General features: G+C 54.5%; 1 protein-coding gene across 5 annotated transcripts in view; it reads right to left on the bottom strand.

Annotated features, from left to right (window-relative positions):
* Positions 1-14,889, bottom strand: part of NGEF (neuronal guanine nucleotide exchange factor) — an 85,138-nt gene that overhangs the window by 4,093 nt on the left and 66,156 nt on the right. For 3 of the 5 annotated variants that reach the window (XM_036319683.1, XM_036319682.1, XM_036319684.1), the window contains 7 exons: positions 9,662-9,822; positions 8,070-8,222; positions 6,526-6,655; positions 4,412-4,486; positions 2,227-2,316; positions 759-922; positions 57-212 (listed from right to left, as the gene is read on the bottom strand). In XM_036319683.1, the coding sequence (XP_036175576.1) occupies positions 57-212; positions 759-922; positions 2,227-2,316; positions 4,412-4,486; positions 6,526-6,655; positions 8,070-8,222; positions 9,662-9,822 (929 nt within the window). The other 2 variants (XM_036319685.1, XM_036319686.1) reach the window with 2 other exon arrangements.

Consider the following 14,889-nt stretch of genomic DNA (forward strand, 5'->3'; position numbering starts at 1 on the left):
GTGCTGAGCCCTGGAGCCTTGCTCCACCTGGGCTGGTGACACGAGTGGGCACTCACTGAGAGGACGCCTTCAGCATGTAGGTGGCCTCCCGGTCGTCTGCGTTCTCGAGCAGCCGCAGAATGAACACGTTGGCCAGCGTCTGGCCCTGGTCCTCGAGCTCCTCCACGCGGAGCAGGCCTCGAGGGGCCGAGTCAAACACCTGGTACTTGTCTCTGGGGACCAAGGGTGGCAGGCGGGCATGTAGGTCCTGGAGAAGCCTAGGGGTCCCAGGGGACACCTCACCCTGGCCCCCAGGAGGACGGACCAGCCCCACCACTGCCACTCCTCACCCCCATCTCCAGGAGGCCCCACCTGAACTCCTGCTCCCCCCCTCCGACCGCCCCCCCCCCGCCCCGGCCTCCTGCCTCAAACCACCCCTCCCATGGTGTGGCTGGGGGAGCGGACAACACCACAGCAGCTGCTCTGTTGAGCACTCACTGTGTGTCAGGCGCTGGGCTGGCCTCTCCATATCCCTGTAAAAGCCTCATTCAGCAGGAGGGGCATCTGAGCCCGGGAGTTTTAAATTAACTTGCCCAAAGGCCCAAGGCTCAACAAGAACAGAGCTGACCTTCAATCTAACTGAAAGCCTGAGCTCCATGCACATCCTGCCGGCCTCCCCAGGCCATAGGGAACCATCTCCCCGTGTGCCCTCCCTGGGCTGCCCCCCAGAGCATGCTCACCCTCCCCACCCCCGAGCGCCAGCAGTGCCCGGAGCTCACCCAGGGATCTGCCGGCAGATCACCAGCAGGTCGTTGAAGAGGAAGAGGTAAATTTCCTGGAAGAGTTTCTTAGTCCGCAGGGTTCGGGAGGTCTTGGGGCCTGACATCTGCTGCAGCTCTCCCTGCTTCAGCAGCCAGCGGGAGTGGGAGATGATGGGCACCGACTGGGCGAGGGGGGGCGGTGTCAGACGGCTGTGCCCACGCCTGCCCGAGGCTCCCCCAGGGCCTTCAGAGGAGTATGAGCACGAGGAACAGCGTGCAAGGGCTGTGCTGGGCCCAGAGCACACGCAGTGCCAGTGGGAGGGAGGGGCGAGTCCTAGGCAAACGCGGGAGGGCAGGGTGTGTGTGTGGGTCTGTGTACATATGCACAGCTGTGTATGTGTTTGTGCCTGTGTGTGCAATTGTGAGTTATCTGTTGCATACGTATCTGTGCATGCTTCTATATATGTGTGTTTGTGTCTAAGTGTATCTACGTGTAACTACTGGCTGAGGCTGGTGAGGGGATCACACACACACAGAGGTGCCCACATGAACACCTGTGTGTGTGTGTGTGTGTGTGTGTGTGTGTGTGTGTGATCCTCTCACCAGCCTCAGCCAGTGCGATGCAGAACCAGAGCAGGGGCCAAGTTCGGAGGGAGAGGAGAGAACTGGGTTGTGTGAGGTCCCCACTTCGTGGCTCAGGGGCAGCCTCCTGGCACCCGGCTCAGCCTGGCAGGTGAAGGTATGTAGGGGTTCGCAAGGCCATGTCTGCATCCTCGACTGGGGCTCAGCCCCCAAACCCAGCACGACCTCAAGGACCCTTGGTGGGCACTGCATGTTCATGTGTCCACAGCACCAAAAATGCAGGCCCTGAGGTTCACTGATGCCTGAATCTTTACGCAAAGTTGGGGAGAAGGTTGGTAACTTTCCTGAGAATTTCAAACCTTCCAGCTTTAAGAATCCCTGGGCTGCTCCCTTTTAGGTACTTGGTGTAAATACACAGCCAGTATATGAGAGCAGGTGGCTGCAAGCTCCTTGCCCACCATCTCTCAGAAGACAGTCTAGGCCAGTGATGGCGAACCTTTTGAGCTCGGCGTGTCAGCATTTTGAAAAACCCTAACTTAACTCTGGTACCATGTCACATATAGAAATTTTTTGATTTTTGCAACCATAGTAAAACAAAGACTTATATTTTTGATATTTATTTTATATATTTAAATGCTATTTAACAAAGAAAAATCAACCCAAAAAATGAGTTCGTGTGTCACCTCTGACACGCATGTCATAGGTTCGCCATCACTGGTCTAGGCCCATGTGATGGCCTGCGACTAGGGGACCGGAGGGTGCCTTCCAGTTAGGGGCTCAGGGATGGCTTCTGGGAGGTGACACTGCACTGAGACTAGCGGTGGCCAATTGAGGATCCTGGCCAGAGACCCAGGCTCCAGACCAACTGGGCTGGATGGGGACACGCAGATGGGTGAGGGCTCACCTTGATCTTAAACTCCATCTTCTTCTGAATGCTGATCATCTGCTCCGTGCGGCTCATTTTCCTGACGCCCTCGTTGCATGCTTTTACCACCTGGGATGTAAAGCAGGACACATCAGGTCCCCTGCAGCCCACTGCTCCTGGTCACTTCCTGCTGGCCACTCAGGCGCCAGAGGGCTGAACAATTGCTGTGGTCAGACAGTGCGCCCACAGCTGAGACTGAGCGGCCAGTCTGAATCAGGCTGGAGCTCTCCTTCTCTAGCACCTTCTGGGACAAAGGCAAAGTGGGAAAACTTGTCAGGCTGTTAGAAAGCAAATTTAAACAATAAGATGTCCTTAGTCATTTGTCAGACTGGAAAAGGCAAGGCTCCAGGCCGGCGAGGTGTGGGGACTGAGACCTGTCGCACACTGTGGGGGAGTGAGGATCCCCCTCCTTCCCGGGAGGCATTCTAGGTACCAAGAGGTCTAAAAAATGCAGTTCCTGGGACTTCTGGGGACTCATTATGGAGAAACCTTCTGCACTGGGTCGCTGGTATCTAGAACAGAGCCCGGCGCCCAGCAGGCACTCAGGATTTGTGAATGAGGATGGTGCCCAAAGATGTGTGGACTAGGACGTTCCCTGCAGGTGAATAAGAAAAACCGTCATCGACCTAAATGTCCACCAACTGGAATTGATTACTGCTAATATAGCCGTATTACCAAGTTCTCTAAAATCATTAAAAATTGCAGAAACTTTACAAATGCGCTAAAATGGAGAGCAATGCTGGCTTATAGGACACAATCTCCTTTTTGCAAAGAATACAATCGTGTGTGCATGTGCCTGTTTGGAAGGTCTGGAGGGCAACACCAGCATGTCAGCAGTGTTTTGGTAGAGCACCATCTGAAATGTTTTGTATCGAGCATCAACTGCTTTTACACATTAGACAAAAACCTTTGCAAAAAGAGCAACTTATGAGAAATAGGAGTATAACTTCCGTTAAAGGACAGGAAAGGGAGAGGACAGTAGAAAAGAACTTAAGCAGGCACCTGGGCCTCTCACAGGCCTCGGTGGTCACTGGACTCATCTTCTGTGACCCAGTGTGGTCAGCTGCCCCGTGGGGCTGTAATAAACTCCCATCTGATCGGGTATGTACGTTCAGAGGTGAGCACAGGGCCTGGAAGATGCTGCCTGACCCCGAGGTCACTGCCCTCCCCAACCAGCCTGCCCAAGGCTCCCGCTTTCCCCCACTGGCCTGCGAAGAGGGACTGTTTTCTAATGTGCAAAGGGTGCAACTGCCAGAAGGACATGAGGCGAGTCCAGAGAAACCACTGCATTAAGTTCCAAAGTCCTGGTGGCTCAGTGTGGCTTGGAACCACCATCAGACGCTCACTGAGGCTCTTCCTTTTACGGAGCTGCTGTCTCTGGTACAAGGAGTGGAAAGGGCTTCCCAGCACCCATGCTTATCCTCTGCGGGGTCACCAGCATGACAGAGTGGCCACCCCAGCCCCACACAGCTGCCAAGGACCGGCCCGCAGCTCCAGCTGACACACTGGAGACAGCACTTTAGACAAGAAGGAGCCGCGTGAGCCCAGCACGCGAGACCGGCATGTTCATCGGCCCTTCCCGCACAAGCTCTACTCTGCGGGCAACTGCCAGGAGGAAGTGCTCTCTCCAGGGTCAGGAGCAGAGATGGTGTCTCCACTCCCGGGCTTGGCAGGCCCCTGAGTCCTCTCATAGAGCGAGGGCAGCTGCAGCCTGGGGGACAGGGAAGCTGTGGAGGCAGGGGCTCAGGCTGAGCTCCATCCACCAGGCTCGGGAGAGCCAGCCCAGCCCCTGAGAGTCACAGGAGGGAAGACACGGGAAACAGGCAAGGACAAGCGTGGGGCCTCCCAGGGCCCCAGATGCCTGCATGAGGGAGCTGACGAGGCGCACCGGGCCTGTGGGTGGTGCCGAGGTCAGCATGGGGAGAGCGCTGGGCTGCTGCCGAGTCTACCCCGCACATCATCAACAGTCGGGGTGGAGAAGGAAGACAGTGTGCTCTCTGCGCAGGACACACCTGACCCAGGGACTCTTCTGGATTCCAAAACCCAACACTAAATTAGTATGCATTCCCCAAAGACACACTGGCACGCGAGGGAGCAGGAGCAGGAAGGCAGGAGTGGACGAGGAAGCAATTTACTGGGAAAAACAGAGAGAACGCATGCTCACCAGTTCCAGTTCCTTGTGGGCGCCCAAGGCAGTGCATTCAGGCTCAGACCTCTCCTCCACCCTCTTCAGGATGTTCTGAGCACAGGAGAGTCGGCATGAGTTTCCATAACGGCCATTCCTCCCCTCTCCGCTCCCGCCCTCCCTTTGCAGTGGTGGCCTCATTGCTGCACCAGTCCAAACAGCCTCTTGTTGCTGCGACACCCACACCCACGTACAAGCAACCCTACCAGGTGACAACAGAGGGCAGAACCCTCAGCTGGGCCGGGGGCCGAGCATCCTGACTCAATGCCCTGCCTGGCTCTAAACTGGTAACCACAGGTCAGTCTCCTATGAGGACTAACCCTGAGGGCCAATCCAGAGCCTGGCACCTCACTGCACAGCAAACATCAAAGCAAAGGAGGCGACCAGGTGCTGGTGGGGAGGACAGGTCCAGCAGGGAGGGACCGGAGGTGATGCAGACCTGAGGGGAGCTCCATGCTCATGGCAGGCGCCAGGGGCTTCCCTCCCCCTCCGCTGGGATTTGAAGCCAAGTCGCAATAACCCCAAAGCTTTCTTGACTTTGGTCTTATTGATCAAAATGTCTGTTTTCTAATTGTTAAATTCTCTTGAACTATCAAAAAATGATGCTCACGTTGCCTTTACCTATAGATGACAGTCTTTGCTTTGCTCTCCAAACTTTGCATGGTTTCTGCCTCGCAGTCCTGTGTCTATGGTTTTGGACCCGCTCGGTCCCCTGGGGAGGTTTGGGTGTGTCGGCGCACAGTCCTCTGCCAGCTGCCCCGTGCAATGGCTGTCCGAACAGCGCTATTGACCACTCCGTTCCTTCAGACACCTGGACGGTGGCATGCCTTTTCGCCCTTCACACGATGCTCAGCCTCCCTCTGAGACCAGACCAGATCCAGATCCTTGCTGCCTCTGGCATCTCTCAGCCACACCGCCACAGCCTCCTGTGTGGTCACCTGCCCAGCTCTGTCCGCAGCCAAGCCAGAGCCTGCAGTCATCCCAAGCGCTTCCTTGCACCCTCACCAACATGGGGCCACCAAACCTTGCTATTAATGGTTCCCCGTGCCCAAGTCAGCATGGTTCAGGCCCCACCTTTTCCTCGGGAATAACACTCCCACCCTGCGCGGGGCCTCATGCTGAGGGTGGTGCGGCTTCTCAGCCAGGTGCACGGGACCTTCACGCTAGCTTCCTCTCCGTTCCTTCTGGGCACGGTGTGTCCCAGCGCTGGGTCTCCGGGTTCCTTTCTGTCCTTCCTCAATGGTCTCACTCTTACATGCCATCTCCGTGCTGAGAACTCCAGCCCCTACTTCTCCCTTTGACTCTAAACCTGAACATTCAACTGCTCAAAGTCATCTCAAGCTCAGCTATTTCAACATGAACCTGGGCTGCTCCCCAGACTGTCCTCCCCACCTCCGGAAGCTGCTCAAACTAGAAGGTTCTCCTCTTCCTTCCTACTCCACAGAAGCAAGTCCCAGGCTCAATTCACTCGCTTCCCTCCAGGACCCTTCCACTCTCCACCCTCCATGCCAGCCATGCCATCCTCCTTTTTTTAATTGCTTCCTAGCCCCTTCTCCCATGTTCACTCTTGCCCTCCTGCTCATCACCCTCCTCATGGTGGCCTCTGTGTGATCAGGTGAATCCCTGTCACACTGAGGACAGAGCCCAATGTTTTACCTGGCCTCTTAGACCCCCTGTGATTGGTCTCTGCCTACATCTCCACACGCACTCCCCTCCTACTCCCCCAGCTTTTCACTGGCCTTCCTGTCTGTGCACCTGGCTGCCCCAGGGCCTTTGCATAAGCTGTTCTATCACTTGAATGGCTCCTGCCTGTCAGCCATCTCTCAGCTTAAATGTCACTCATTCGAGACTCTTTCCTGACCCTCCAATTGGCAGTGGCCAGGAAGGCACCCAATTATGTTACCCAGTTTCACTGTCCTCATCGCCATGACCACTTCCTGGTTGTGTGTTTGTTGATCTCTCCTACCCAAGCTCCTTGGCACACAGTAGGAGTTTAATTAGGGCTGTGGAACAGACTGAATGCCCGAAGGAAACAGGTGTGCGGCAGAAGTATACACAAGCCCCACCTGCCGGTCGGGCGGGAGAGGCAGTACCTGCACCAGAAGCTTGAGGCGTGTGATCCTCTGGAAAGGCAGGATGAGGAAGGAGGAGAGAGGCAGTCCCCTGCACTTGGGGTCGAGCTCCAGCTGCGCGATCAGTTCCCGAAAGGCCGCCTTCTCCTGGCTGGGGACACGGACACGGGAGTAAGTCTCTGGCTCCCCACCCACAGCCTCATGGGAACCAGAGAGCCCACGGGCACCAAACGCCCATTGCTTGATTTGTTTATTTATTTTAATGTAAAATAGCGGCTTCACATGCCTGGCCCACGAAGACTTGGCCGAATATGCTGCATGTGGGAGGGCAAGTCTATGAATCAGATGCACAGCCGGGTGGTTTACCCAGCAGGAACCCGTGGCGAGGTGAACCCACGTAGTGACAGGAACAGGCAGCAGCTGGAGGCCACTGCCAGGAACCTGCGCTCCTCCTGCAGGTGGAGGCACCTCGTCTGCAGATGGGCTCGGCCCTGGGCCAGGTCCACAGCTGGCCTGCAGCTGACGAGGGCACCAGGAAACTGCCGCTGGAGTTAGACTCAAGCCCTCTGGAGGGACATGGACCCTCTGCCTGGGGCTCGAGCCCAAACAGTCTGCACTTGCAGCCACACCAGTGTACCCGTGGGCATTGTGATACCTGGATTCCTGTCCTCCTGGAAGCCTGTCTTCTCATGTCGGTGCTCAAAGCTGGCTTCCGATTTCCTCCAATCCCAATTTCAAATCCCAAACATAACCCCCCCCCCCCCAATACTCCAGCTTTAAAACATCCACAGTGGGGATGACAGGGTTTGGCAGACAGGCCCGGGGAAGTAAGTGTGGCAATCACGTCACTACCCAGCAAATTCTTGCATGCCCCATCTAAGAACACATCCCTGGTTACACTGCCATGATGCCCGGCATAGGAATGCAAAGGATTCAAAAGAGGCAAGTTGAGCCCTGGCTGGTTTGGCTCAGTGGATAGAGCGTTGGCCTGCGGACTGAAGAGTCGTGGGTTCAGTTCCGGTTTAGGGCACATGCCTGGATTGCGGGCTTGATCCCCAGTGGGGGATGTGCAGCCGACCAATGATTGTCATCATTGATGTTTCCATCTCTTTCTCCCTCTCCCTCCCTCTCTGAAATCAATAAAAAAATATGTATTTTTAAAAAGAGGCAAGTTGACTGAAAAAGTATTTTGTCAACTGAAATGCCAAGAAAATTTCCTAAATGGGTAGATTCGCAAGAAATTCAAGGGCGTTGCTGGGTAGCCACCAAAGAGACTTCCTCCTGCCCATCCTTGTTTTGTCTCTGGTTCAAATCACTTTCCTGCCATCCTGGCCTCAAGCTGTCCTCTTGGCCTCAAACTCTCTTTTCTACACCTCACAGAGCTCTGCACAGCTGGACAGAGGTCCAATGGGCACCACAGCTGACCGTCTCAGGATCAATATTTCTCTAGTGACATGGAACCCCCCCGGAACACACCAGGCGTGGATACTACCCCGGGAAAGCCAAGGTCCAAGGCCAGGGCTCCGTGTCCCCGGGAAGCGTGGCCCGCAGCCCGGCACACTCACAGCAGCTGCTTGTAGGTCCTCTCCTGGTAGGTCTGGTTGCTGACGTAGGTGATGTAGACCGAGAAGTGGTTGGCCGCATAATGGTACACGATGTCACACACGTCCGAGATGACAATGTTCTCCTCCATCCGGCGCTCCAGCTCCAGGAGGAACCTGCAGAAGGCAGCGGCTGTGGGTAAGGGCGTCTGGGTGGAGACTCAAAACACACCTTCGCCAATGGGTCTCGCCTGGACAAACCAACAAACACTACGAGATGAGATGCCAATGCCGATGGTATAGCTGGTCACATCAAGGAATTACTGTCCAGTTTTTTAGGTGGAAATAGCATTAGGACTACAGTATTTTTAAGAAAGAGAGAGAGGCGCCTTATCTTTTAGATGTATACTGATAGATTTACAGATGAAATGAAATGATGACAAGGATTTGTAACCGCCCAGCTGGCATCACTCAGTGGTTGAGCGTCGACCTATGAACCAGGAGGTCATAGTTCAATTCCCGGTCAGGGCACATGCCTGGGTTGTGTGGGGTGTGCATGAAGCAGCCAATCAATGATTCTCTCTCATCATTGATGTTTCTATCTCTCTCTCCCCCTCCCTTCCTCTCTGAAATCAATAAAAAAACATTTTTCTTAAGGCTTTGTATCAGAGAGATCCCATGGGTGTCATGATGCAGGGGTGGGGACGTGCTGAACTTAGATGCTGAAGCGTGGGCTCGCTATACTGGTGTCTCTATTCCGCATGTTTGGAATTTTCCCTAATAAAATATAATACATACATAAATAAAAAGACCCTTCTCCTTCCAGCGAGGGTGAAGCAGCTGAGGCTGAGGGCGTCTCACAGCTGCTCGGGCCTGGGGCTCTCGCCCTCCCAAGCCCAATGCAAGCAGAAAGGCGAGGCGTCAGTGTTGGGCAAGGACCCATTCGGGGTCCACTGAGAGCCAGCAGCTCTGCCACACCTGATTTCACACCTGGACACTCCAGTTGGACCACATGATCAAAAGCTGAGTTCTGCACTTTTCTTGGTAAAAATCCATGGCCTACAGTGAAAATGGTAAGTGGCTCTTTTACCCTAACAATAGGATCGGAGTTCGTTCTTCTTTGCAGAAATCAGTTGGTAGATGTCTGCTCCTCCCCACTAAGCATATCCCATCCTTCCTAGGGGCTGAGCTATAACCACAGTTCTGGGAAACACTGCCACATGGGCAAACACCCTCCCACTGGTGAGGTGGAGGCACTAACCAAGGGCTGCGCTCCACACTGGCTCCAAGGGTCTAACCCCGCAGGCACCAGGCCAGGGCTTTGTGACTATCAGGATAAAGAATAGCTTACACGGACACCCTGACCTGCCATGACACCAGCCGCACACCCTCCTGACTGTGGGATGCACAGACACTTGTGCTCACGGAAGGACCTACAGCCACAGTCCAGGGGGACGTGATTAACTGCCCTGCTAGGAGGAAGGTGGATCTTTGGATGAACATATTTATTCCTATCTTATCATAGAAAATTCCAAACCTACAGAAGTAGAGAAGCCCACATAAGGAGCACTGGCCACTTGCTCCAGCCGCCCCAGGCGAGAAGGCGGGATGCTCACCGTTGGCTGACGGCCATGACATCCAGGACGTTGGAGAAGAGGATGTGTGCCTCAGACGGGTGCAGGATCTTCTTCAGCCGCTCGTTCTCCATGAAGTGGGACACGAGCAGGTTCAGGCTTTTGTAGTAGGAGGCTTCAGAGGTGACCAGCTCGAACATGGCCTTCGTCAGGGACACAGGGAGGAGCAGACAAGAGGAGACAGTGGTGGGATTCAGCAAAGAAAAAACACCAACAAACTAATCAACAAACCAACGAACATCTATACATATAAAAGGCTAATATAAGTGTCCGACTGTCCAACCAGTCGCTATGACGCACACTGACCACCAGGGGGCAGACGGTCAACGCAGGAGCTGCCGTGATGCACACTGGCCATTTACAGAGAAATGGCACCACGGACCTAGTGCCCACAAAGCAACACTCTGCTTCCCCCAAGTGGGACACAGGCCCCGCCACCATCCCGGAGCCACACCCCACCAAATCACAGCCAATGCTGCTGAGAACCCATGGCACAAAATGCAGCCCCAGCCCAGCCCAACCCAGCCCAGCCCGAAAATGGTCTCTGTGGGCACCGGGTAATGATGTCACATAGCAATGCCTGGCTTCCTCTCCCTAGCAACTAGCCTCCTTGGAGTTTCTTCAGCCCAGGAACACAACTTGCTTTATAGCCAGGTGGAAATATTTTACACTTTAACCAAATGTCTGTGAAGCGTTTTCCCGTGCCTCATCTCATTTGATCCTCACAGAAGTCCTGGAGTAGGTATTCAGGAGACTCAGTGGAATCCTATTTTCTTTTCATTAGCCAGAAAATGGAGATTTAGAAAGCTTAGAAACTTGACCCCACTGAAAAGAAGAAATGGTGGACCTTGAAAATGACTTCAGGTTTTCTCACTGTGCAGAATATAGTCAAACACTGCTGCAGTTAAATATTTTACCCTTTATTCTCCCTGCATGATCTACAATAATAATCTGCTTCATGTTGATATTTACGGCTGTGTTGCTCACAATCACCTGGAAGAGAAGTTGGGGTGCTTCACTGGGCTGGAAAAGTTTAGCTAAATCAGAAAGCAGTTCTAATTAAGCAAGTTTAGAGAGAGAGAGAGAGAGAGAGAGAGAGAGAGAGAGCGCTCTCGCTGGTGCCAATCGCATGCATGTGTTTCCATCCGTCATTGTCGATCTTGAATTTGGTTGACCCTTCTATTATAGAGCAAGGGTGAACAGCGATATTAAAATATTTCTTTTAATTAATTTCCTTTCAATGTGCACGAATTCGAGCACCGGGCTTCTAGTATCTATTTAAAATACATAGACACAGATAGCCAGAGGGAGAGGGGGTGAGGGGTAGGTGGAGGTGGGCAAAGGAGGGGAAAATGGGGCAGGAAAGAGACTGCTTTGGGCAATGGGTGCACAATGCAGTGTAAAGAGCAGTTTACTGAGTTGTACACTTGACACCTGCATGGTTTTGTGAACCAATGCCTCCCCAATAAATTCAACTTTTAAAAAAGAGGAGACAGTGGTTACCACTGCAGACTCGCCCTCAGGAGAGTGCCCACCTGGTTTTCAGACAGAGACCCAAAGGGGCTTGGCCAGGGTCTCCAAAGGGAAAACCAGTGCTGATGCCCAGGGCGTGTGGAGGGAGGTGGGGAAGTCAGCCTCTGCCATCATCGAGGGGCGGCCACCAATCACAGACCCTGGGCCACCAGCAGCGGTGGGAGCCACCCCCCGCCCCCCGCCCCAGGTCCATGGCATCTCCTACTGACCTGAGACAGTGACAGTAAGAGGAGGCGCTGAAGGGGGCCCTGGGCACAGAGCGCACAGCACGCTGGCTGCACTGACCGAGGAACTACGAGCCCAGGACTGAGCGAGGACCCACCCACCCTTCACTCTGCCAGCATCCACCCAGGCCCTGCCCACCCCACGTCTCACTCCCTCAAGCACTGCCTGGCAAGACTGAGGCTAGATTGGCAGGAAGTTCCTTGAAGCTTCTCTGTCACTGATGCTGAAATCAAGTCACTTTCCTGCTGCTGCATTTAAGTTTCTTAAGAAAATGTCAAGGCAGCACAGTTCAGAAGTTCTAAGCAAATATAATTTAAAAACAAACAAACAAACAAACCCAGCCACTGATCTGGATGAGAGCTACCAATACCAGGAGCCGAAAAATCACCCGGTCTCAGATGCACACCTGCGGGGCTGGGCATGGAGACGCGGCCCCGGCTCAACTTCCCCCAGGTCCCGGGGCCGAGGGCATCTTTGTCCTGAGGACAAAGGATCAGGGACAGCTGGACGGAGGCAAGCGGCCTTTCAGCCGCAGACACACAGAGGGGCTGGACCTGAATCACTGCTAACTGGTATTGGCTGAGCCCATTTCCCACAACACTCACCCCCTCTTTCTCTGTTTTTAGGCGGTTAGTCATCTGGAATTTGTTTTCCAGGGTGTTTGTCTTCATTTTATATGTCAAATTATTTGCCACATCAATAAAGTTGTTTTTTCCTTATCAGTATTATTTTTATTCTCAGTCATTCAAGACTTTCCCTGGCAGCATGGAGCTGACAGGGATCCAGGCCCTGTTCTTTCTTCATTCATTCACTCACTCACTCACTCACTCACTCATTCACCCATTTGTTGCACAAACATTTACTGAACATTTACTGGGGTAGGTACTGACATTCAGTGGTGAACACAGAGAACTTCCTGTGGCCACCGAAGCTGACACCCCAGGGGAGGGGGCAGAGCAGACAGGAGGATCATGCAGGGCAGGGGGAGAGCCGCTGTGGAGCAGCAGGAAGAGATGTGTGTGAGTGAGTGTGACGTGTGTCGCCTGCTACAGGGAAGTCCTCCTTGATGAAACCAGCACCTATGTCCCAGCCCCTCTTTCCCCACCATCAGGCTCACACCTCTCTGCTAGGCTCACAGGATTGCTGTCCCCAGGGAACACTCAATTAGGCTGACCTGAATTTTACTAATCACGGCTGGGTCTCCCGGGGGCGCTCTTAGCACCCGACTATTCCTTTGGATGTCTGCCAGAAGTCACACTGCTCCTGGCATGTTCCACCCCTGCGACCTCAGAGCCCACTCCCGTGTGGCGTCTTTGAGAAGGGTAGGGTCTGCAGTGTTAGTGGTCACAGGTCAACTCGGCCATTTCTTCAGAGGGGTCAGTCCAGCTCATCTGTAGTCAGTGAGCACCGTGGCAGGCCTGGTGTCCACCATGGGCCTCAGAGCAGCAGAGTCCAAGGCCTTGGCCTTGGAGTTGGCCAGACATCTGCTGTGAGTGGGAATCGCTTCACCCGCTAAGCCGCAGTTCTCAGCAGGAAGTGCTCAGCCTGGAGCAGGCCCATCTCAAAGCACCTGCAGACCTGCAGGGTCACCATCGACCCCACCTCTGGGTGTTGCCTTCACAGGACCATGCTTCATGGATGGTGCTCCAGCCAGAGGAGTCAGGGAGGGCCTGGCCCAGGACGTGACATGGGGGCTGCGTCCCAAACTTGGACAGGAAGGCCCGTTCCAGGGGGGCCCGTGCAGGGAAGGCATGAGAGCTCCAGGAGGAGGTGGCGAGTGAGGCAGGGGGGTGGGGGGAGGGCTGGCCCCAGGCCACTGGAAGGTGTCAAGTGGGGAACAACAGGTTGCTGGTAACATGTTGAGTAACATGTTGAGCCCATGCCCTCTCACGGTCAGTGGCATGGGCCAGAAACACAGCCTTGTGTCCACAAGGCCGCGGGGGCTGCTGCCATGAGCTCTGAGGCCATGACTGTCCCTCCATAGGCCTCCCCTGCCACGTTCGGGAGGCACTAGAACACAGTTTTCTCAGTAAATTTAGATTTCCCTCCAAAGGAAGGAAACAGCACATCAGAGAAATCACTGGCACTCAGCTGGGACCCTCACCGCAGTCTCAGAGGAGCTGCAGGGTGAGCTCAGGCAGGGAGTGTCCCCCTCGTCGGGGACTGCAGACCTGGCTGGCACCACAGCAGCTGCCCGGAGACACCACAGGTGTGCAGAGCCAGGACCCCTCCCCCTGACACACACACAAGGAGCACAGTTCTGGGGTCCGCTTGGGGTTCAGAGACCTCAGGCAGCCTCAGGACTGGAGTGGCCCAGAGCTAGTCAACCTGGGCGACCCCTCGGAGCAAAGCATTTAAAGAAGCAAAGGAGCCCTGGCCGGTTTGGCTCAGTGAATAGAGCGTCGGCCTGCGGACCGAAGGGTCCCGGGTTCGATTCCAGTCAAGGGCACATGCCTGGGTCGCAGGCTCAGTCCCCACTAGGGGGCATGCAGGAGGCGGCCGATCCATGATTCTCTCTCATCAATGATGTTTCTATCTCTCTCCCTCTCCCTTCCTCTCTGAGATCAATAAAAATATATTTTAAAAAAAGAAGCAAAGGAGACCTCCGCCTACCAGCAAGGGGGATGAAAGAGGAAGCGGGGATGGTGAGACGGCCTAGAGCAGTTGTGGGCAAACTACGGCCCGCGGGCCGGATCCGGCCCGTTTGAAATGAATAAAACTAAAAAAAAAAAAAGACCGTAATGATGTTTACTTTGAATTTATATTAGTTCACACAAACACTCCATCCATGCTTTTGTTCCGGCCCTCCAGTCCAGTTTAAGAACCCATTGTGGCCCTCGAGTCAAAAAGTTTGCCCACCCCTGGCCTAGAGAAAAATAACCTGCTTCTGATCCAGGAGGGCCGACCACCAGCCCCAAAGCACAGCACTGGTCCTTAGGAACTCAGCTGACTGACCCAGAACTGCCTGTGATCTGACACAGTTCAGCAGTGTTGTATTTCTCCGTGTGCCCTAGGTCCTCATGTTGGGCCAGGCAAGCTCACCTTCCCGATCCTTCACAGCTGCTCCAACATCCCTATTGGTACTGCCCGGTCCCTCCTCCCGCCAGCATCGCACACTCAAAGCTGGACAATGCTCACCTCCATAGCTCAGGATTCTCTGGGGACCCCCACGTGGTGCTTTCCTCACATATGTGGCCAATAGTCATTCACACCCTACAGGCAGAGATGGGCAGAGATGACTCCCGGCTTGTGCCCGACCCTCCACAGCGAGCTCTAATCCTCAAAGGAAATGTAAGGAGGTCAAGGCTGAATGAGCCCATGGGGCCCCGGCTGTCACATGGGTGACAACTAACTGCTGGCATTGCTGTGGGACTAGGGATCATATGTTAAAGGTAAGCCACACATGAAAGCATTGGGGTGCCCGGGGCACACCGCACACCACCAGCAGCCCA

Source organism: Myotis myotis, unplaced genomic scaffold, assembly GCF_014108235.1.
Source record: "Myotis myotis isolate mMyoMyo1 unplaced genomic scaffold, mMyoMyo1.p scaffold_m19_p_8, whole genome shotgun sequence".
NCBI classification, from domain to species: domain Eukaryota; kingdom Metazoa; phylum Chordata; class Mammalia; order Chiroptera; family Vespertilionidae; genus Myotis; species Myotis myotis.